Source organism: Corapipo altera, unplaced genomic scaffold, assembly GCF_003945725.1.
Source record: "Corapipo altera isolate COAL_440 unplaced genomic scaffold, ASM394572v1 48b, whole genome shotgun sequence".
Classification (NCBI taxonomy): Eukaryota; Metazoa; Chordata; class Aves; order Passeriformes; family Pipridae; genus Corapipo; species Corapipo altera.
Genome location: NW_020884884.1, coordinates 14512330 through 14536333, shown reverse-complemented (window position 1 = coordinate 14536333; position 24004 = coordinate 14512330). Strand labels below are relative to the sequence as shown.

Genomic DNA, 24004 nt, shown 5'->3' with positions numbered 1-24004 from the left:
AGGACCATCCCCAAGATGTGTTTTGTAGCCCCCAGAAAAATACTGAAGAAATGGAACCAAATCAATAATGACCCTGATAAATTTAATGAGCCTTTCATACCAGGCCCATAAGCAGCAGTGGACAGTAGGTGGAAGGTGCATATGTGTACTATACAGGGAGAGAAACGGTGCCACCTTTTATTACAAGATGGACAATAAGGCACATCTATCAACTCCAAGCTATGCTAGGAAGCAACCACATCACTGACATGGAAGACTTATGACAAATGTATTTGCAAAGCGGAAAAAACAGGCCAAGTCATCAAGGATGTCAACACTGTGTATTTCTCAGATCCAGGAGTGAAGCACAAGCCAGGAATCCTTAAGGGGATATGTAAGACACATATGCCTGTCTGCCACAGCCACAGGTGTTCTGCTGCAAATGATGGATAGTACAGATAATAATAATAATAAAAAAATTAATGTCAGTAGTCATTAACAATTTCTGTTCCTGCCAAGGAAACCTAGTGCTGAGGGGACTTTTTCTTCCATCAGCGTTACAGCCCAAATGGTGCAAATCTGAGTTGAAACACATGTTAATTGGGAAACACCATTCACTGACAGAAATAGAAGGAAACATCCTTTCCCAAACCAATACGTGGAACATAAAGAAACAAAAGCCTTCAGATCCTTTCTGGCTTTGAGGCAGAAGTCTTTGCCCTTTGCTTTCTTCAAATCATTCTGCACACTGAACTTTGCTTTGATGGATCTTGTATTCTAGAGGAACAGATCACAGCTGGACACAATATAGAGTACTAAGGATTTGGAATAAGAAAATTGGAGATATTCACAAACTTGGAAAAATAAAAAAGCAGACCAGTGCAAAACATGTGCTTACTAACTATGCCAGTTCTGGCCACTAGTGGTTTAAATAGAGAGGCTTTCGTGTATATTTTACATTATCCTTCAGCAAAGGGTGTCCAATTGGAAAGGGCTTTTTGCACCACTTAGGGCCCCTCTTCCAGATGGGCTTTGCAGATCTGATGGACCAGCGGGTCAGGTACCTGTCAAAACAACACAAACATGTTTCAGTTGGAGGTTGATCACTGAGAAAGGGTTTCAACTGAAGCAGGAGCAGGCCTATTTATAAAAGGAATAACCATGAGCAGAGCTCTCTTAATTCAGAAGGGACTACTGGAAAGCAATTTTTGTTTGTTTTGGAATTTCTAAGCTCACCTCTGTACTGAACCCACTGGCACCTGCTTGACTTTCAGTCTCACAAAGCAAATCAGGTGTAGTCTCCAGGCTGCTGGCAAGTTGTCCACCTGCAGCTAAACTAGAGTGCCAAATCCCATCATTGCAACTAAGTCCAAGATTAAATGCATTCAACCTCTAGGGGAAGTGTTATTTCAACAGCTGGTCTCAATAAGGTAAACTAATTACAAAGGCTAAATGCTGTGAGAAATAAAGTCTTTAAAAAGGGATTAATTTACTTTTGGGGGATAATTGGTTATTTCTTATGCATGGAATGGATTTCTGGCCTAGTCTTGTATTTTCATATGTCCAAATTTGCTCTAGTGTTCTCTGTACAATAGTATTGTTGCAGCTTGCTGGTGCAGGAAGTCAACACCAACAGTGTAAGAGGTATTAAAATGGAATTATCGTCACAACTACAAATCTCTGTGAAGAATAATGTCTGGCAAATATCCTCTGTTTTTTTACCATTTGAAGTTTTAGACCTGGCTTTGCAAATAGGCAGGGGATTTCAGATCCAGAATCACTTACTGGAAATCTTACCCTGTGACTGGGTGGCCTGGAGTTTTGTTAGGCTTTAAATCTTTTGCTACCAGTAGAGAGGGGAACAGAGGTCCTTAGAGAAAGAGGAGTCTTTTCAGACAATAAAGATCCAAAGTAAAACCCTAGCATAATCTGCACAAACAATGCTCCAACAAATTAGAATTTGGAACAGACTGATAAACTTTATCCAGAGATGTTTGCATGCCTCTGTTGAGTAATCCCATGGTCTTAATGTAACCTCAATCAGTCATCCTCTCCCCAAACAGCTTTGTTACCTTTTATTTGCATTGTGCAAATATGAGATATTAAGAACTTTGGATAGAGACCATGTAATGCATTTGTTTGAAGGCATTTGGGACATTCCTAAGAACTACAAAGAAAGCTTGCTATGCCAGGCAGCTACAGAGTATGCAACAACCCATCTTCCTAGCCCTTTTATTCCTCAGCACTCCCAAACAGCACAAACTGAAAAATTAATCACATGTGGAGCTTCCTGTCTCTGAAATGAAGCCACTTCCAAGATGCTTTGCTTTTGCTTTGAGGAGTTTACCATAGTTAAAACACGTAGAAGCAACAGCAGGAGGAGTCTGAGTGACGACACAGAGCAAGATCCAGCTACTTCTTCTCCTATTTGTGCCTTCAATTAGTCCCTTTTGACCTGTAATGCTATGCTCATGCATTAGTGGAATCCCTTACATAACAACTTTGGGACAGGAAGTAGGAGAGAGTCTCCTGTCTCTAATTTCACATGCAAGGAGAGTTCAGAGAGACCAAACGCAGGTCCCTAGTTCGGCATCTGGCAAAGAACCACAGCAAGGCAAATCCTCTGGGAGAAGCTGTGGGGGTATTAGACGGGCACATGGGTTAGGTCCTTCTTTTCATATTCCCCTTGCTGCAGGGGGACAGCTGTAGCACAAGTTTTGGTATTGCAAGACTGCACTTACAGCAAAGGAGGAAAAAAAAAATCCCAAACTGTTTTAATGCATCAGTGTGCCAAGTGCAGTTCTGGTCACGTGTCCACACGATTACGGGAAAGTGTTCCCGTGATAATAAATGATCTCACTGGGAGAGAAGTGAATGTGTGAATGTGAGATACACATCAATGCTGTGTGCAGGTTTAGACAGACAGTGGCTTTTTAAGAAATCCCTCTGTTTCTGTGTGGGGGCTGGAAGTGCACACCCCAATTCTGCATAGGAAGGAGGATTTAGTAATGGCCTGATTTTAAAGCTTTTGTTATTTCTCTTTTGAGCAGGTCTAATCCAGCCCTCTGGTCCAGGCTTTTGGCTTCCTTTGGGGACTGCAGGCTGGGGCTTTTCATTGTTAACTGAAACAGACATTTGGACGCTTTCCCTTCCTGGAGCACATTTGGTTTTAGGGCTTTTAATACTTGCTTTGTCCTAAACTCAAACTTGTCCTATTTTGTTTGCTGGGTTTTTTTGTTTTTTGTTTTTTTTTTTTACCTTGATTCAGCAGTGCAAAAGCCTGATCCCTGGGAGCAGTCAGTCTACAAAGTTCCTTTTCCTCTCTGACTAACTCCAGTTCCTACTGTCTCACAGACTTTTTTTTTCCAGAGAGTAAAAACAATCCACAAAACTCACATACGAGAGCTTCAAAGGCCAGCACATGGGACTTTTTTGCAAACTCTGCCATTCATGTAAGGTAGCGTACACCCCCTTTTCTAGCCAAGTCTCTCAACTTTTCATTGTATCCAACAACACAGTTTGTCTTGGGGAGTTTTTATAACCACCTATAAACACACACTGATGGATGGTCTGAGGATTGTCAGAACAGACTCTCCACGTGGATGCCAAATGCAGCTGGTCCGCTGTCTCCTAACCCATATGGGCTCAGTGTGCAGAGCTCCCACTCTGGGTGCAGGGGGACAGAACTGCCAGTCTTGGGAATGGTGACTCACCTCAGGGCTCTGCTTGCCCCTGAGTATGGTAGGGTCCTGAGCAACAACAAGAATCCCTACACTCCAGCTGCAAAAATGAGTAGTTTGGATGAACTGTGATGGAAATCCTGATGGGATTTCCCTGATGGGAAAAGGCAAGATATAAGCAGGATGGAAACAACTGTGGTTAGTCTCCTGCAGTCATTCTAATAGCCTAAAATCTCTGTAGCATGTGGAAGTCTGTTTCCATGGATTTTATTTAGTGGGCAGGAGGGCCCCGAAGTCTTCCTCCTTGGAGGTTGCTACTTAACTCCCAGGAGTAGGCACAGGGCTTCCATGTTCTGGGTAAGGGAAATGGGGCAACTGCAGTCCTGCACACAGCCCAAGCAAAGGCCATGTTGGTGCAGTTCAAGGCTGAACTTCTGAACCCTCACTGAACTTTTTCAATATGGCTTTTGTTTGGATTAAGAGCAGAAGGCAGAGGGCTACAGACTGCAGGAAGCACTCGATCAAAGTGCTGGCGAGACTGCCTCTTCCCTGCCACATCCCTTCCCACGACACCTCTTGGCTTTGCTCACCTGCAACCTTTCTAGCTCTTTGCTTTTGAATTCACATGCTGTGCACAACACAGTTTCCACGCAGATGAGAGAAACCACATGCTGGTGGAGTAAAATGCTGATAGCAGTGAAACCAGATTCTGCTCCCAGGGATGAGAGGTGTCCACAGAGACTGAGAACCTTGTAATTCATGAAGGATTCACATGGAACCTGCTTCTTTCCTAACACACAGCAACTCCTCCAGCTCAGGTGATGGAGGAGGGATTAACTTGGATATTACCTGTGCCAAGTTATGCTCTTCCAGCAGGAAATTGAAAATGGAGTGGTAGTTGAGCACTCAAAATCAAGTACTCCATAATCTTACAGGCACCTCTTGCTGACAGAGCTCAGACTCAGGGAACCTGTAAAATCCCCTAGTCCTTTTGGAAAGGGTGTGTGCAACAACTTTAGAGTGTTGTGCTTTAATCAATATGTTGGACCTGCCAGAAGAAAATGAGTGCTATATTCACGTTAAGAGAGCATCTAGATACTGTCTTGAATTCAGGGACTGTTCTGGATTGAGTGTTAGTCCACATTACCCATGTGACAACCTCCATGGTGAAAAGAAAATCACTGAGCTATTCAGGTTTCCATTACCTAAAGGAAGAAGTTTGACCTACAGCTGAGCTTGGCTGTTTCCCAATTGGTTCTAGTGTGTAGTGTCCTGCACACACAAGACTCTGGAGTATGCGAACAGTCTGTCACCCTGCACAGTGCTGGTGAGATCACTGAGAACTCCCTCAGCCTCTTGGGCTAGTGAAAATATTTTGTTGCTGCAGCACTTAACTGGAACATATCAGGCTGGAGCATGAATGGATGCAGAAGTAACAGCAGGAAGTTATGAAAGGGAGAATTCAGGCTGAGGATGAGGGGTCAATCCTTGGCAAGACAAATTTGGTTGTGGAACCATCCCTTGGAAAAAACTGCAGAGAAATCTAAGGCATGCAGAAGGGAATGTCCAAAGTTCCTACAATTGAGACAATAAAACCACTTCAGAAAATAGAACAGGAATTATGCTTTTTGGAAAACATCATTCAATAAGCACCAGAAGAGCACCTTCTTGAGAGGAAGAGGGGTTCTGTATGATAAATGCACACTTCACAACACTAAATCAACGACAGGTCAGCATGCCTGATCCTTGTTAAAACAAGACAGTTTGCTGATAGTTCCATATGGCGGCATGATACCTTTTAATCCCAACTAGGTGCTAGCCAGTGCATGCCAGATTTGAAGCAGGCTCACTTTAATCAGGGTGACCATGACATGGGCCAAACATCCTGGCCAAGACAGCCACAAATGCAGCAAATTAATAGCTGAGGAGTAGCTTTTCTGGTGCTTTCTGGTGCTGCATACATTAACACAGCTCCTCAGTCCTTCTTTGTGTACTTCCTTAGCATCTTTGCCCAGGAACCATAGGGTTCCTCCTGTGCAGATGGTCTGTACGTTGCCTCAGGGACAAATCAGTTTTTCATCAGGTTGGTTTGTCTCTCTTTTAGCAACAAATGAAGCTGCTCTCAAAAATACTGACACAGCCCCGAAAGAAACCTGGCCAAAGGGAGGACCAACCAGAAGTTTGCAAGACTGGAGAGAAATGAAAGGGATTGCTCATCCAAATGAAGTATTCTGCCAGACTTCAGCCAAGCAGGGGTTGCTGCTGTGAGTCTACATGCAGTAAGTGAATGCTGAGGTCTGTATTACAGTAGAGGTACTGGGCTTTTGACTCCCACTCCAAGTTACATTTCCCATGATGAATCGCCTTCAGTCTCAGGTGGTGTGAGTGGAATCAGTCCTGAAGGTTATCTCAGGTTTTCATCTTTGTCCTGGCACTCTAGCAGCTGATGCTGCAGTCTACCATCAGCAAGACATTCTTCAGCTCAGTGTAACTGTAAGGCAGGCAGTCCCCCGACGGTAGGAATACTCACAGAATTATGTGGGGTAACATCTGGAGCAGACAGTGACTTCTCAGAAGTCCCTCCCTTACAAAAGTGAAAGATTTCTCAATTCAGAGCAAAGAGACAAACAATGGATTGCTTATGGGGTAGGGCAACGAGAGGAATTTCAGGGGAGAAGGGTGAGCACACAAAAGTACAGGTAAGACTGAAACACTGCCCTTCAGCAGCACAAAGTTTATTGTCCGAGTCTTGACACAGAATACACCTTTACAGTGTTCTATCTATTCTTTTCAACCTGCACTTCCTTATTTTAGAATGGTATAGCAGGAACTGTGTCTTCTGTATGCAAAGTTTTCCTCCATGTGCAATGCAAGCTCTGATGGCAAGAAAATAAGTGCAGATGAGAGATGGAGAGCAAAAGGGAGGCCATGTGTCTGGGAATGGCCTAAATTCTCAGTATATTAGATATTAGTAGCCACCTGTGAGGACTATCCGTCTCAGTTTGCCACCTTGATCCTAGTTTATCTTCCTCTCTGTTTGCTGGCTTGGTGCTTCATGACTACTTTCTTTTGCCTAAGTAGGACCAGTCTCCTGTAGAGCCAAGGAAGTGATGTCTTTTTTTTACCTTTGAGAGCACCAGTGCACAGCACTGGGCAAACTGTTGTTCCAGGATCCCTGGCTCCCTCAGAGATCAGGTAAAAGATTCCTCAAGCAGCTGGTGGCAATTCAACAGTTCCAGCCATCTACAGCATGGGCACTTCCATCTGCTCTTAACTGGTGAGAGTTATTCTGGAGGGGGAGGGGTGTAAAGAGCATATTTCAACACCACACACAGAGCAGACACACTAGTGGAGCGAGAAAAAAAGCCATCACTGCAGGAAGAGATGGAAAGTGCAAGGGCTGGATAAACTGATGTTAAGGAATGTACATTACCCGTGTTCCCATCTTGGAAAAGCTTTAACAAGGGGCCCAAGTGTATTATGAGGCCCCACTGTTTCTCCCTGTTGGCATTCCCAGGGCTACAGCAGCAGTGCAAAATGGCACTGCTACCTCTCATCTAAGCACAGTGGTAAAGATGGTTAGAGCAGCCAATATAGCAATCTCAAAAAGAGATGAAACTCAAGGATTTGGAAAATACATCACTTTGTGTAATAGCTCCTATTACTCTATAGCCTACTATAGCTATTCCTATAGCCTACCTGCTCTCTGTAGGCTCTCTGTAGATCCTGCTGATCCCTTCTTGAATTGGTACTTAAAAATCCAGCAGACACAAACATAATGAAGGAACAAGCTAAGTTCGGTGAGCAGCCTGATATTATACCAAACAGGTTTAGAGGATGACCCAGTCATGTTCTCATGGCATTGAACAAAGCAGTTTGTTCTACTCCAAAGTCCATACCCAATTCTGCCCCTGTTCTTCTCTGTCAGCTCACCTGCATTTGGCAGCACCACAGGTTGGGTGCTTCCCAAGTTTACTACAGACTTACAGGAAGCTTTAGAAACAAGTACAGAAGTAATGACAAGGTAAGCTTGGACAAGTCATTTATGTGGGAAACTTTTGATAAGAGCTCTGGCCTCATTCCCAAAATAAGTACTGGTTGTATGACTTCAGCATGTAGGTACCCTTCAGGCTAGAGGAAGGAAGCAATTTGTTACTCCTGCCTTATGTGGTGCCAGCTACTGCTCCAGAGAGCAATGAGGGAAGTAAAGGTGGGGGTACACACAGTCAAAACTCTTACAGAACCGCAATGGCAAGATTTTGCAAGGCTCCAACACACAGAGCTTTCCCCTTCCACCTGGCTCAGAAGAATCATGAGGGACCAGGAGAGCACTCCTGAAGTACACCTGCACTCTATCCTGGTTTTCTGACTTGTTTGTTTAGTTTCGGGCTCACCACCAAAACTTTCAGTTTGATTTCTTGATCCTATTCTCTTGTCTCCACCCAGACCCCAAAGCCTGCCTATTTCAATGCTGTTCCATATCCTCTGCAACAGCTCTGCTCTTTTTTTCTAAACTCTGCTTCCACCCTGCTTCCTACACTCCCTCACTGGGAAGAGAAAAACAAGGGTGGTGTAGGGAGGGACTAGCAATGCAACAGGAAGAGCTTGGATACTAATTTCCAATTTAAATCTCTTAATTTAAGAGGTGTAGCACACCTACTTGCATGTAGAATGTATCCGGAGGTATTAATTCCTTGTTCTCACTAGAAGTCTATGGAACAATTTGTAAGAGTCAGGGAATCAGACGTGGAGTCCAGCAAGTTACTGCACTTACCATTTCCAGTCTCGGCCTGCTAAGCAGGGTTGCAGTGTGAATGCTAACAAGATAATGTGCTCCACCCCACAGCTACAAGATAGACAACAGCTACTAAAGAATCCCCAAGGCTCATAAGACACAGGAAAGAAGTTATCACAGTTGAAGTATCTGATGGCTACATTATGCAGCATGCCAGCATCTAAGGGACATTTCCAAGAACCTCTCTCAAATCTCCACTGCAGAGAGTCAGACCTGAAGTGCAGGAGTCTCCAGCCATCCTCAGCCCTGCACTCCAAGCTCTCCCAGCAATGGACCCACGGCCTCTGGTAACCCCATGGCTTGCTAATGTGAGGTTCATACACCGCTCTGGCATCCCCATGGAAACCTAGTGTGAGGTTATAAACAGGGGATTAGCACCTCCAAGTGCCCAGCACAGAGCAGGAGGTAGCCATAGGCTTTCCCTTCGCCCACTAAAGGCCAGGGGCCATTGAGGCTGGGGAGGGGAAAGAGACCCTGTTGTTGCATAGGAAGGGTAGACAGAGGGTGAATTGCTGACTGCAGGAAACGGGGATGGGGCAGAAGGCAACAGGCTTGTGATGGGCCCCTGCTGGCTGCTCGGTCCCCCACTCACTGCTCTTACTCTGCCTGGGCACCCTCCTGCTGTTGGGGGGCTAAAAAGGCTAAGAGAGAAGGCACTGCTCAATCTGGAGAAAAGAAGGTTCAGGCATGCCTTACCAATGTTCATAGTACCTGAAGGAAGGGTGTAAAGAAGACAGAGGCAGGTGTCAGTGACAGGACAAGAGGAAACAGGCACAAGTTGAAATGAGAAATTCTCCTTGAACATAAGAGAACACTGTCTCACTATGAGGGTGGTTCTCTGGAACAAGCTGCCTGGAGAAACTGTGGAAGGTCTATCCTTGGATATACTCAAAACCTGACTGGACATAGTCTTGAGTAACCTGCTCTATGTGACTCTGCTTGAGTCACATAGCTTGGACTAGACAATCTCCAGAGGCCCCTTCCAGCCTCAGCTAATCTGTAGTGCTGTGACTCCATCTCTGTGGTGTCCTCCTGTGACTGTCTTACTGATTGTTAGTGATGAGGAGGCGAGCACGGCTGAGGAAGGGTGGGTAGACCCTAATATGTGTGGCAGTTTTAATCCTGTGTGGATAAATGGTTTGTATGAGATGTGGCTTGCCCTTAAAAGACTGGCTAGAGAATATTGTGACAGATCTCACTTCTCCAAAATGCTATGAGTACTCTTTATAAACCCTGTTGCCTGAGGCATGTTTTACCCCATTTCCTCTTCCAATCTATTCCTGAAAAAAGGAAATGTGGAAAGACAAGACTACTCGCCTGTTGAGCTTGGGTCTCTTGGGAATATGACCTTCAGGAAGTGGAGGCCTGTGGTTTGGCAACAAACCTGAAACAGAAAAAGAAAGGTGTGAGAATATTTTGCAGCGCCTCCTTGCTTCTACAGCATTCAGAAGTCACATTACACCTCGTAAGCCAGGAAACCCAGATTGCTACTGTGACAGCACAGCAAAAGTTCAAGTACAGCAGAAAAGGTATTTTGTCTTTAGTCACTGCTGAACCTGCACCTCAGCCAAGACAAAGCTGGGAGGTTCTGCTGGGTATAGGAAGGAAATACACACCAAAGACATTGTCACTTGGGCTCACTGGAGAGGATTTTTCAGAGGACATAGGGCACTGGTGTCCAATTACATTTCATTTCCAGGATGGAAAATCTGACTATTAACATTCTCAGTCCATTTAACTTGGGTACAACTCAAGTACCAGTAATAAAGATCAGCACAATATTCTGACTGTGACAACCTGCGTCCCAGTCCCAGGGAAAAGTAAAAAAGCTGTCACACGGCAGATGGTAGAGAGTTGTGTGTTACTAAAGGGGTAGGTAAGCTTACACTAAATCACATCATTTCAGAAGCAGGTGTTTAATCATTAGTTAACAGAGACTGAGCCACTTTCCAGATCTTTCTGCAATGGTAGTTTCAGGTACAGGGATAAATGTCTGCTGCCATGGTAGGAGTCAAGACACACAGTAAGCAGAACAAGTAGTCTCTGCTCCATCACCCTGTCCCAGTATTTGGACAATAATGAGTTTGCTGGGTGACTGGACAACGACATCTCACTGAGCTATACCTACTGGGCAGGAGACCCCTCTCAAGGGGTTCTGTAGGTACTCCACAGTAAAGGGTTGTCTCAGGTGGAGGCTAGGTACCTGCACGGTGAGCCATCTGCACACAGACAGCAACCTTCTTGTGCTCCTCCAAACAGAGGCCTGTGATCCTTCGTGGCAGCATCCCTCCATCAGAACGGATAAACTGACTCAGCAGCAACACATCCTGACAGAGGAAGAGAAGGGTAAACCATCAGTGTTACAGCTACCTTAACTGCTGGTACTCAAGGTGTTGTGCTGACCCTTGTGCTGTGTACAGAATTCAAAACAATTCAAAACAAAACAGTGATTCTTTCCTGCGCATTTTGTCTGCAGCTTGACAACAAGTGGCTTTTGCTTGCTGTCACTTTCTGCCTGCCAGCTCAGCTCAGTAAGGTCACTCAGATGGCTTCAGTCTTCCCCTGACTTCATTAGTGTAAACACATGATGTCAGCTGCAATCTCTGCTCCTTCACTGTTTCACTACTTGCTCCAAGATTCTTGCTAAGATAATGTGTCCTAGGTACTCAGGCACAGTTACACAAGACCCACAGGTGGACACTGTTTACACAACTTGAAATGCCATCACAGCTGCTATCCTAAAGGTCACAGATACATTAGACCACTTCTGGTCCCCTCCTTGTTCCCTCAAAGCAGGACTGTTCTCTGCTATCTACTTCTCAAACTTCTGTCCAGTTTCCCATAGTAGAACTTCCCTCATGTCTCTCTGGAAGGGTGCAGAGCAGGGCAACGATCCAATATCTTGCACGAGGAAGCTTTTTGTAAGAAAAGAATGTGTGCTGATGAGAAAGGCCTAATAGGATAAATTGCTGCCTTCAGTCCTTCAACTGTGCATGCATCTTAATAAGATGGGGCTGTGACAGCCATGTTGGATGGAAGGAGCACTCAAAGCATGCTGAGGGTTCATCTGTGATTCAAGAAAAATTTAGACTACACTGCTGTTGACCTTTCCAATTCCTTCATTCATGGCTAGGCTTCGCAAATGAAGATTTGGGAAAGGCTCTACCCACACTTGCTGCCAGCGCGCTGGTGGCTAAAAAGGCCAATGCGAGGTAGACAAGTCCAGTTGCAAAAGGCACAGCAGAAAGACTCCTCAGGTGGTATCGACAAGACACGGTTCTTTCTACGTTGTCTTTTCTCCTCAAGAGCGATCCTGCGTGCTTTCTCAAAAGAAGCAGCAGCGTTATAGATAGTGTGTCTCCAGACCTCCCGATTGCAGGCCAGAGTAGACCAATGATCTAGAAATGTAAAGCATTCTTAATAAAAACAAAATTAAAGGGATCTCTAGGATCAGATAGTATCACAGGGCTGGAATGACAAACTTTTAAACACAGCAGCACCAGCTGTTGCATGAGTGTCCCATTAACTGTACACAGTACAACAGCCCAGGATTCAGATATGTGCTCTCCGTTTCCACACACAGCACCAGTGCAAAGGTACCTCTCAGGCCAATATAAGAAGGCCCCCTTGACATCCTGATGTCAGCATAAGTTGTCCCAAAGGGCCTCTGGAGACTCTCTGCTTGTTTTTTCCCCTTCTGTTGACAGACTTGTTGCTGGTGAGAGTTTACTTCTCCATCACTACTGTAAATATGTTCATAGTTGAGGCAGCAGAACCATGTAGAGGCTGCCTGCAGTCTGAGGGGACCTGCCACTGAGAACTCAGACAGAACAAGATTTCAAATGAGGCATGTCAGAACGCTACACCCCCCTGTCTAGGGCAACAGGCAAGAACAAAGAGTACTTGTTGCTTTTCACGTTGGGTGAGCCTGTTCACAGACTCACAGACCTGCTCTCATCCCCCATCTTTGCTCTTTTACAAAGAGCTCCCTGGAGCATTCCTAGCTTCATTTACTGCCCTTGCAAAAGCAAACAATCACAAGAGAATATAAAATGAGTATTCAGAAATCTAGCTAACTAGGAATTATTCATCCACCTCCACAGCACCAGACCACCTCAGCTGTGAAGGGGGCTGCTGGAATTTAGGATGGCCTTCTGGTAATGGCCAATTCTGACAGATGCTGTCATAGAATCATAGAATTGTTTGAGTTGGAAGGAACCTTAAAGATCATCAAGTTCCACCCCCCTGCCATGGGCAGGAACACCTTCCACTAGACCAGGTTGGTCCAAGCCCCGTGCAACATGGCCTTGAATACTTTGAGGGATGGGGCATCCACAGCTTCTCTGGGCGACCTATTCCAGTGCTTCACCAACCCCACAGTAAAGAATTTCTTCCTGACATCTAATCTAAATCTTCCCTCCTTCAGTTCGAAGTCATTTCCCCTTGTCCTATCACTACATGCCCTTGCAAATAGTCTCTCTCTGTCTTTCTTGTAGGCTCCCTTCAGGCACTGAAAGGCCACAATTAGGTCACCCTGAAGCCTTCTCCTCTCCAGACTGAACAATCCCAATTTTCTCAGCCTTTCCTCGCAGGAGAGGTGCTCCATCCTTCTAATCATGCTGGTGTTTCTCCTCTGGACCGACTCAAAAGGTTGATGTCTTTCCTGTGCTGGGGACCCCAGAGCTGGATGCAGTGCTCCAGGTGGTGTCTCATAGGAGAAAGGTAGAGGGGCAGAATCACCTTCCTCCGCCTGCTGGCCACACTGCCTTTGATGCAGCCCAGGACACAATTGGCTTTCTGGGCTGTGCACACACATTGCCAGCTCATGTCCAGCCTCTCATCCACCAGCACCCCTGATTCCCTCTTGGCAGGGCTGTTCTCAATCTGTTCATTCCCCATCCTGTACTGATACCAGAGGTTGCCCTGACCCAGGCGCAGCACCTTACTCTTATTAAACCTCATGAGTTTCCCATGGGCCCCCTTCTTGAGCTTGTCCATGTCCCTCTGCATGGCATCCTGTCCTTCAGGTGTGTCAGCTGCACCACTCAGCTTGGTGTCATCTTCAGGCTTGCTGAGGGTGAACTCGATCCCTTTGTCTATGTCATTAATGAAGGTATTAAATAGCACTGGTCCTAGTATGGACCCCTGAGGGACGCCACTTGACACTGATGTCCATCAGACTCTGAGCAGCTGACTACTACCTTCTGGATGCAACAGTCCAACCAACTCCTTATCCATCTAACAGTCCACTCATCAAATCTCTCTCTCTCCAATTTAGAGAGAAGGATGTTGTGGGGGACAGCATCAAAGGCTTTACAGAAGTCCAGATAAATGAAATCTGTAACCCTTCCCTTGTCCAGTGATGGGAGTCACTCCATCATAGAAAGTCACCAGGTTGGTCAGGCAGGACTTGCCCTTGTGAAGCCCTGCTGGCTGTCTTGAATCACCTCCCTGTCCTCCATGTGCCTTAGCACAACTTATAGGAGGATCTGTTCCATGACCTTCCTAGGCATGGAGGTGAGCCTGACAGGTAGTAGTTCCCAGGGTTCTCCTTTCAATCCTTTTTAAGATGGATATAACGTTTCCCTTTTTATAGTCACCTGGGACAATTGTTGCATTACAAGTGTTACAGACACAATTTAGAGGGGTTTTGTTTGTTTTGGTTTTTGGTTTGTTTTTGTCCTTCCCCCCTCCCCTCATTCAATAACACCCTCACTAATACCATCATGACACATAATTTCCCTCTTCCCTCACCTGGCTTCCTTCCTGCTTCTACTTGTTTACAGTGAAATGTGTTCAGGCTGATTTTCAGATCTAGCTCCTTTGAAAACATGGCACATTATGAAGGCTCACTGACATTTAGACCCTGACTTTAGTGTCTCACTGACATCAAATGACTTATCGGGCACCCTACAGAGTGATGCTGTATCCAAAGAACGAGAAAAGCACAGCTGAGCAACAAGCAAAAAGCTCCTGGGAGGCCGTCGATGGTTAAAATGGAAGTGGAGTGTCCTCAGCCCAGCTGACACATGGCCTTGCCAAGGAGAACAGTAACCAGGGAACCAGATAGTGCCAGCTGCATTGGTAGAAACTGGATGGAGGCCAGCCAAACAGTCCAAGGTCACTGACCTTCAACCACTCCTGAAATACACTGGATTGGATTCAGGAAAACAGGGCAAAACTTCATTCCCTTTTTTGCTCTTTTTTAGCCATCTGGTTCTTCAAATGACCAACAGCTCAATTTGCCATTTAGGACATACCACTTCCCTGAATGAAAAACGGATGTTCAGCTCCAAGTGCCTAGAAAGAAAAAACCTGCTAGACTTTGCTACTAGCCTGCTGCATTACTCTGTGGAGAGGAGGCAAAAAGGAGCCAATGGCAAGTTGGAGGCAGTTCCAGTTTTTGCACTCCTGAAAGCCTAAGTAGGCCACAGGCTCTTGTGAAGGGCGTGTGTGTGGTCCAAGTGATTTCTCAATATTACTACCACACCTCATGGAGTCACAGGCTTGTTATCAAATGTTTCCATGCAAAGGGGAGAGGTGGGAAGCAAAGGGAGATAGTCTTTCCTTTTCTCTCTGTGGGAGAAAAAAAAAAATCAAGAAAATCTGTTCTCTGTTATGATCTCTGACCAACAGTGTCACCAACTGACCAACACCCTGGTGTGGCAGTCATTTCTTGACTGAAATCATCTATGTCTCAGCTGCTACAGCTCCAAATCACAGTCACGCCATTCGGCTTAAAATGCTGCACACTTGACCGAAGGTTTGTCCATTTCTGAAGATCCCCACAGTTAACAGGCCAGGTGCTCTCCCAAAGTACTTGCACAGATGTATCTTACCACTGGGAGAAAGCACACAGGTACAGCCAACTTCACTGGGCAGCTGTGGAGGGAAGTGAACAAATATGTGGAGCGGTCAAAGAAAAAAATGTCTGGCAAGTTCTCATGGTGCCGTCATGTTCCATGAAAATCACATTTTGTGCTAGTGGACAGCCAAGCCTGTAACCACGGATTTGCTTTAATCACTGGACAGCTTCCATGAGGCTGGACTCAGATTCCCACCCCTGTGATCTGCAGCATTTGATGAAAACAACTTGGATTGAATTAATAATAGGCTAATAGGCAAAGCTTAAAGTTTGGTTTCCCCTAATTGTTGCCAGAGCAAGATGACATATTTACTGCCTACTCAAACTAATGATATCTGAAGTGGATAAGGGGGGAAATGAAAAACAAGTTTAGCCTTCACTTCTAACAGGACAAACTTGCTAAATGGAATGCTATATACCGCATGTTCTTGTGAATGGATGGCAACCAAAATGCGAGGCATCTCTGCATTTCAATGTCTGCAGTCACTTTGAAAAGCAGGATCCTTGACTGCTTATATGTGATTTATTAAAACCTTAATTTACCATGAGAACAGTTCTGTCTGTGCAGACAAATTACTACTGGGCTGTACTGGACAAGTCCACCAGTCATTATTTCCAGTTATACAAGAGTCTAGTTTTGCCTTTCTCTCTTACTCCTGGGAGCTGTACACCATTCTCCAGGCATTTCAAAACCGGATGGTAGTTTTCAATCCAGTTGCATCCTTATAATGACCAAAATAATTTTTTTATCTCCAATGGATGTGAAAAAAAAAAAATCAACTGAGATCTCAGTTTCACTGGACGGACACACATAGACCACAAACTGTGGGAATTTATATCTTAAGCTCTGTTATCCTGAGCCACAGGAGAGGCTAAGGATTGAACTGGCAAAGACAACTGCAGCCCTCCGCACCACAGCTGAGGCAGGTTGGAATCATGACCTGCTAGTGCTCACAATGCCTGTTCAGTTGATTAATAACTTTGGAGACACTGGTCCCCCAGTTCTCTGACAGCCAGAGTAACTCATTATGCCACTACTCTAGACTGTGCTAGTTGCACATGACAAAAGGAAAGTCCTGTGAGGTCATATTACTCAGCTCCCTCAGGGGCTAATTCAACACTTCCCTTTTCATAGTGCCTCATTCAGTCCAATTACAAGCGTCTCAAGCAAAAAAGCTCACACTTTCCCTTCTGTGCAACCGACTGATCTCAGTTTATCAATCTCAAAGGAACCACTGTGATCCATCCATTCTGATCTCTTACCAAGCACAGCTTATAGGTTATGCTCTATGAACTAGGCTGTATCTTTAACAAAAATAGTCGTTCTCAATTTACAGACATTTAGGACAATTAACCACCAGTGAGTAAATTGTGCCACTGCTTAACAGCCCACACAGTTAAATGCCTGCACTTTAGTATTTAAGCATTTCAAGATTCTGCTGCTCATCACTGCTGCAGCAAAGAAAATAGCAGAGACCACTTTAGTGCAGAAAAGGGAGATTTTTATTCACCTTTACATTTAAAATCCTGAAAATCCGTAACCAGTACAAAGCATTCAAAAACATAAGGGACTTACACAAGCAAAAGAAGTGGTCTACTCCAGAACTGAAATTTCTCCTAGTTCTCACCACCCCTACAGAGGGATGCTTCTAAATATGAGGTAAGAAACTTCTACAGTTACGAAATACTAGTTCACACTGCTCTCTTTAACTTTTTGTCCAGGTTCTCCTCTGCTCTACTGGAGTAGTACTGGATAATATATACACTAGATGCATATGCATTCAAAAATTGTATGACAGCTGAGATGGACATGTTCCTAGATTGTCTCTCAGGACCACAATTTCTTAGAAATGATCTTAGCAATGATTCACAAGACTCTGGCTGCAGGATTTCTCCTCACATTTGGTTTTCTCTTGCCTCTATACTGAACAGTAAGAATCAGGATCTAAGAATCAAAGTGAAGTGTAGAAGAAAACTTGTAACCTTAGATCACTCTACAAATACACGTAAAACTCATGTTTTACTGTGTCTGTTGGGACCCATTTCTAATCCTGGAATTCAGACTCTACAGCATCACATTGTCTAAAACCGCTTCTTTGGTTCTTGATGGCATGATTATGTCTACATGCAACAGTCTTCTACCACATACAGCACTATAAACTGAGTCTATATATTAATTTCCAAGTTTAATCCACTGCCACAGCTCATTTTACCCCTGGACATCAGTTTATAGTTTCTCTTGAGTTGTTACTATGTGGTTCATGGAATGCTTTCTGTAAATCTCTAGTTTAATGATGCTGTCGACTTCTTGCATATAAAAGTCACGTAAAGCTGCAGTAACCTAAACAAAGTATTTTCCAGTGTGATTGGTTGGTTTTGATTACACCACCATTCAGCAAACATGAAGAAGAAATGAGTTCGAAGAAAATGCTGTGTTCAAACATGGGTGACACAAAATAAACACAATCTTTTTGTAGTACTTTCCAAACCTTAATGGTATTTGCCATTTAACCTAATTTATTATAATCTGCAAATTCATTGTGTTTTAAGTTTCCCAGGTTGCTGAGAAACCAGACCAGAGAACACTAAATACTCTCCTGCCCACAACTAATTCCCCTGTTTAACATTGCACCCAGCCTGAGTCAGAATCACTGACAATACTCAGATACTAAAGCCTTGATTTCTGCAACACAGGCTTTTAAAGATACTAAACATATTTCATTTACATCTCATATCTGCTGTTTCACCTGTCTGGAGTAATTGCAAGTATTTTGTCTGGCACTTATTGCTGTACTCATGTTCTTCATAACTCATGAGTCATAATTAGTCCTGTTCAATCCATTATTTGTTTTTACTCCTAGCTGATACCATTTTACTTGGAATTTGCAACATTTTATTTACCAACTGGTAATCATCAGCATCGTTCTCCTTCCTCTTTTAACTACTTATTATTTTGCTTGCTATTTTCAAACCATTTGGTGATTCCTTAGGATTTTTTTTTCATGCTTTAAAAAAATCCTGTGAGTGAAGTAATATATTTGTTAGTAATTCCTTTAAGATCCTTCAAGATCTTGGGGCAACATGCAATCCAGACCTGTTGGTCTGTACCTAATTCAATGCTTAAGTAATTTCTACACCTGTTTTTTCCTGTTGTTTTACATTTTCAACATTGCTGTTACTACACAGATATTAAAACATGATTTTTCTTTTCTGTGTGTGCACTACGACTACATGCTTAGTCTTTCTGCAACAAATGTGGCTTTCAGTCCCCTTCTCTCATTAATGGAATTTCTTTCTCACAAACATTTCTTTTCCTTCAATGTATTTATATCTCTCTAATCCTATTGACATTAACTTATTCTGAGTTTTTTTTAGCTCGCAAGGGGAGAACTTATTCCCTTTGTAAACTCTGTGTTTGAATGACCTCTTGTAAAGTTACATTCTGCATCTTCTATCTCACGTTTCTTATTCTAAAGTGTTCTTAACTGTTGTACTTCTGTTTTAAAGTACTACAGGATTTCCTTCCCATAGTCTAGACATAGTGTTAGTTATCCCCTCATTAGTTAATGAACCTCTCATTAGCATTTCCTGCAAAAAGCTTGAATAAAACCTGTTTTTTCTGTTGCAAGGCATGCAAAAAATGTATGCTCTCCTTTGTACTCATCAACACTTTTAAAGGTTATATGAAACAGTTATTAACTTAGTGGACAGTGACCCAATGAGAAATTGTAGTGCTTGAAGTCATATAATTGACTTTTGGCCTCTCTGGAGTTAGAACACACCTGTATCCATTGACTTACTGCTGCATTCCAGTTTGATTCTCCTGGAAGTGCAATGCTGAAAGGCAGCTGGGCACAGAAGAAATATATGGCCTTCCCAGAGCAGATGGCCATTTGTATAATTCCAAATCTCCTATTTGATACGAGTTCATCGTTTTTTTTTCCCAGGAACACCATCAGCCAAGGCAAACAATTACTCCATAGAAAGCTCTTCTCCCAAGAGAAGCAGAGATGGAGTTAAGTATCTTTACTACACCCAGCAAAAGACGAGAGGGGTAGGCTGTGCAGTACGTAGATCTGAGGGCCATCTGATCTAGCTATGAGGTTGGGGGAATTCCTTCATTAAACTTACCACATAATCGTACTTGTGCTTCAGGTTCCAGCGACAGATGGGACACTGGCCAGAGGGGTTTGGAGGAGTTGGTGCTTCAGCATCCTCTATAATTTTCCCTTCAATCTAGGAAGAAATTTAAAGGATATAGTGACCAGGCATAGCTTAGACCTCTACCTGCACCTGTGACTAAAGGAATACTTTCCATGAAGCCCACAACACGTTGATCAGTTCTGTGCAGATGTAAGGAAAAGAGAATCTGCATTCAACTCACTTTTATATAGGTACACCAAGCACTTTGGTACATCTGTGCCACAGACTACGGGGAGAAGAGCAAATCCAGAGGGCACAGAAAACCCTTTGGTAAATTCTTGTGTAAAGGTTACTAAACATAACCTAGTTGACAATCAGTGTGAAGTTCTCATATTCACCCGAATTCTGTTTATTGCAGTACTCTTTTGAAACACTTGAATGTTGTAGTGTCCCTTTAGCCAAAACCTTGAAAACAATTTTCTTCTGGGAATACAAGAATATCACAGAATAGCAGACGTACATTATAGACAAAAACATGCAGGGGCTTGCTAGATTATAAATCACAAAGAGGGCAAATTCTGAGCAAAAGTTAAATTTAAGAAAGCACTGCTAGGAGACATCTGTGGAGTTTGTGGTTTTCTTTTTTTCTTTTTTACATACAACAATATTTTATCCAGTTTAATTTGCTGGACAATTCTTTTTCGAGACTATAAGATGATCTTTTCTACATCACTACAAAGTGGTGATGTCTAACACTCAAGTTTTCTCACAAGTAACATGCAAAGAGATGTAGAAGGTGTGTAAAGGAAGAACTCAACAAATTTGTTTTCTAAAAGTAGATATGTAGGAGTATAGGAATACAAAGTCTATCTACATGTGCATTTGGTTTTTTTTTTTTTTGAGGACTTAGTAATAGAAGCAAGAGCTATCTCAAATTGCAGCCAAATGGACTGAAAAACCAATAAAACTAAGCCTTTTTTCTCCAAAATATTTTGCAAGCTTCCTCCGGTCAAATTAAGATTAAATGCAGATTCTGAGCATAAACTGGCAGGCTCAAACAGTGCAAGCACCAGAGAGTTTGAAAAGAAACCCTGGGTGGAATGCAAGGTTACTTTTAGGAAACCATCAGGTTCTGTGCTGGAAGACCTGGGAAAAGAAAAGCAAGACATTTTCTGTAAGCATGCACAGCAAACTGGCATCCAGCTGAACTGGCAGAACTCCTTCATACTCTGGGTTTGTGTCTTTCTTGTCTGGTGATGGGAAAATGGAAACATAAGTTATTTGTAGTTCAAGCATCTTGCTATCTCAAAGAGGCAGTATTGTCAAATTTTAAGTAAGATTCTTACCTCCCACAAGTAAAAGTCAGTTTTACGGAAACAAATACCTAACTATGAACATAAAATGTAGGCCAGTATCTAATTTTTTATTAATCAGTAAAGTTATTTTTTGGGAAGCTGGTGTATTTGGTCTTGATTCTTGCCAGTCTGGCTTCAGATTGTACTTTGACTATAATTTCATGCTGGAAGTGAATACAGATTCAGAATGCTATGTCAAGATCACTGTTTCTTGAGATAACTTTCAGTGTACAGCTTTAGCAATTATTCCCCAGTTACTGAGGATTTCAATACTGCTAATTCACTCAGTTGCTATTTTTCTGTTAAACAACTTAAGAGTGCATAAAGAGGCTCTACATTCTCAGTATGCTGCTGAAATCCAGATTCCTCTGGGATTCATTCATCTGGTTCATGTCAAAGATTTCCTTCAATACTGATAAAAACAAGGACACAGAGAGATAAGCACAGAAAGACGGATTCAGGAAAGACAAACGGAGAATTGGCAGGATAAATAGAGTGACCAATGGATACACTGAGAAATGTATCAGGCCTTTGGTTTGTCAATTTACACCATTTGTTACAAGACTTTCCTCATCTAGGGGCACTGACGGATCCTAGACTGACGCTAGGATATTACTCAGCAAAAAACCCCCAAATCTCCAGGAAGAATTAGTTTTATAGAGGGCTCTGCTAATGTAATGCATACCTTTTTTACAACAAACCTCAGTTAATGTTTTGGGACTTTGAGATTATAATTTACATCTCCTTTGTAAAGGGATGTAAATTACATTAGGCACTCACTGACTGAGTGAGTGACTGAGCAAAATACATTGTGTGTGTTGTTGGTGTGCACACTACCCCTTGTTTTGATTAGAACAACTTCAGGGCATGCTTGCAAGCTTTTCTCTTCAGGTTTCTGGGCAGAGATTAGTTGCCTGGCATTTCAAGGTAAGAAAAAGATACTTTCTATCACACCTAATATCACACCTTAAACTTGGGGTTTTTGACAGTCTTAAGAAATCTTGTTAGCTGCCCTATGTTTTAGATATATAATCTCTAATAGAACGAATAACCTGCTCCATGCAGGTTTCAAACATGACAATGTCCACTAATACAAATAAGACAAAACTTTTGAGAAAATACATTTTTGACAAAAATACTTAAGACTTTCAAAGGCATGAACAACCAGGTTTTGTCTGTTTCATTAGCAAGCAAAAAAAGCCCATCCCATTCTTATTATTTATGTATATGGAGATTAGCATTTAGGTGCACTGTCTTCTAACTATTCCCAAATTATTCCTTCTCCACTCTCCTTATTTATATATTTCAAGATATCTGTGTTACCTGTCTCCAGTCAAGGCATAGATTGCTACCGGCATAAATAATGTGAGCAGAATATTGCAATCTCCTTGACAATTCTTTCAATAAAGTGCAATAGATCAGATGATGTCAATTACGTAAAATTCGAATTCTACTGCTTTAATCTTTTCCTTCTGTCTTAAAGTGTAGCTGAGAAGATGTTCTTCTTCAGTAGTTACTTCAGAACTTCTGTTCTATTTTCAGGGGCTGTTTCCCTTTAGTATTTAAGGCCTTTCTTTGAAAATACCCCTTTCACCGAATATTTTTTCTTACCATGTGTGTTATAAGATGTAAGCTTTGTATCACCTGCAGTCAGTATGGCACACACAGTGGTTACCAAACACAGCATAGATCAAAGGCAAGAGATGCGCATGGCACACAGCCGATACAGAGCCATCCTTCAGTGCCACATCGTGTTGCCAGCCCACGATGGAATGACAAAGCCACCAGGCCCTCTTTTGTGCCTGTACTCGAGACATTGTCGAGTGTCACCAGTTTAAGAAATGAACCCTCTGAAGAACTGCGGTGTTTTGGGTTCTGAATGCCTCCAGTCAGGGCTTCCAGCTTCACAAGGACTGTAGTGAGGGGTTTGGTGCTCACAGGTGGCTCGGAATAGAGGCACCTGCCACCAGCAGCAGGGCGACAATCCTGACCTTCGGCAGCCAAATCCTCCATTGCTTACCTGCATTCGCAACGCACCCTACCTTGGGTTTGCCTTCACACCCCTAAAAAAAGCGGCCCTTCAGCCCTTTTTTTCTTAACTTTGCTAGGGGGGGAGAGGGAGGGGCGGGCGAGGGGGTGCGGGCATGGACACACACGGCCACACACATGACTGGAGGCTGAAGGAAGGAGAAGCGACAGCAAAGGCAGCTACTGAGAAAAAGGGGTACAGGGACTTACTGTGGTCGTGTTGCCTTCAGTCACCTCCACAACTGAAAAAAAAAAAGAGACAGAAGGACACAATGAGAGTCATTCAGCCTTAAAGAAGTGGTATTTGGGGACTGGGAGAAGGCGAATTACAGTGACCGCAACCATCTCTCCGCGACCGCGGCGAGACGGCGGGGCAGCGGGGCAGCGTGGGGCCGCCCCCGGACTCACCCTGGCGGAGGGCCCGGGCCGGCGGGGCGGCCCAGCCGGTCCCCCAGAGCCCGGCGAAGAGCCGCCTCAGCCCCCCGCACAGCAGACTGGACGCCGCCATCTTGCCGCCGCCGGCGCTGCCGTCACTCTGCTTCCGCCAGCGGGAGGGCGGTGCTACCGCCGCCATTTCGGGGCGCGTCCTCCCCGCCTCGGCAACCGGGGGGCAGGACGGGGCGGGAGGGTCTTCTTCCCCTGCCCAGCGCCTTCCACCCGGGGCTTTCGTTTTCATTAAGTGCCACGTCCGTTCTGTCCTTGAACACTTCCCGGGAATGTGACTCCACCACCTCCGTGGGCAGTCTATTCTGATGTTTCACCACACTTTCTTGTTAAGAAATCCTTCCTGATGTCCAACCTTAACCTTCCCTGGAGGAGCTTGAGGCCATGTCCTCTTGTCCTGTCGCTTGTTGCGTGGGAGAAGAGACAGATACCCAGCTGGCTGTTACCTCCTCTCAGGTAGTTGTAGAGAACCATAAAGCCCCCTGAGCCTCCTTTTCTCCAGATTAAACAACCTGAGCTCCCTCAGCTGCTTCTGATAGGACTTGTGCTCCAGACTGTTCACTAGCTCAGCTGCCCTTCTGTGGATTTGCTCCAGCACCTCAATGGCCTTCCTGAATTGAGGGGCCTAGAACCGGACACAGGACTTGAGGTACAGCCTCACCAGTGGGAAGAATCACTTGCTTAGTCCTGCTGGTCACACTATTCCTGATACAGG

General features: G+C 44.0%; 1 protein-coding gene across 2 annotated transcripts; it reads right to left on the bottom strand.

Moving 5' to 3' along the window:
* Nucleotides 1-301: 301 nt before the first annotated feature.
* MRPS18A (mitochondrial ribosomal protein S18A) lies at nt 302-23375 on the bottom strand. Of its 2 annotated transcripts, none has more exons than XM_027641551.1 (6): nt 23254-23371; nt 23056-23087; nt 19451-19555; nt 10658-10781; nt 9772-9838; nt 302-1043 (listed from the first exon to the last, which is right to left on the bottom strand). In XM_027641551.1, exons 1-6 carry the CDS (start codon nt 23351-23353, stop codon nt 899-901), a joined length of 573 nt encoding a protein of 190 aa, XP_027497352.1. In that variant the 5' UTR covers nt 23354-23371; the 3' UTR covers nt 302-898. The 2 variants fall into 2 exon arrangements, with proteins under 2 accessions (XP_027497352.1, XP_027497353.1); XM_027641552.1 differs by lacking the exon at nt 302-1043 and adding an exon at nt 6379-6948 and having other exon boundaries at nt 23254-23375.
* Between the last annotated feature and the right edge of the window lie 629 nt (nt 23376-24004).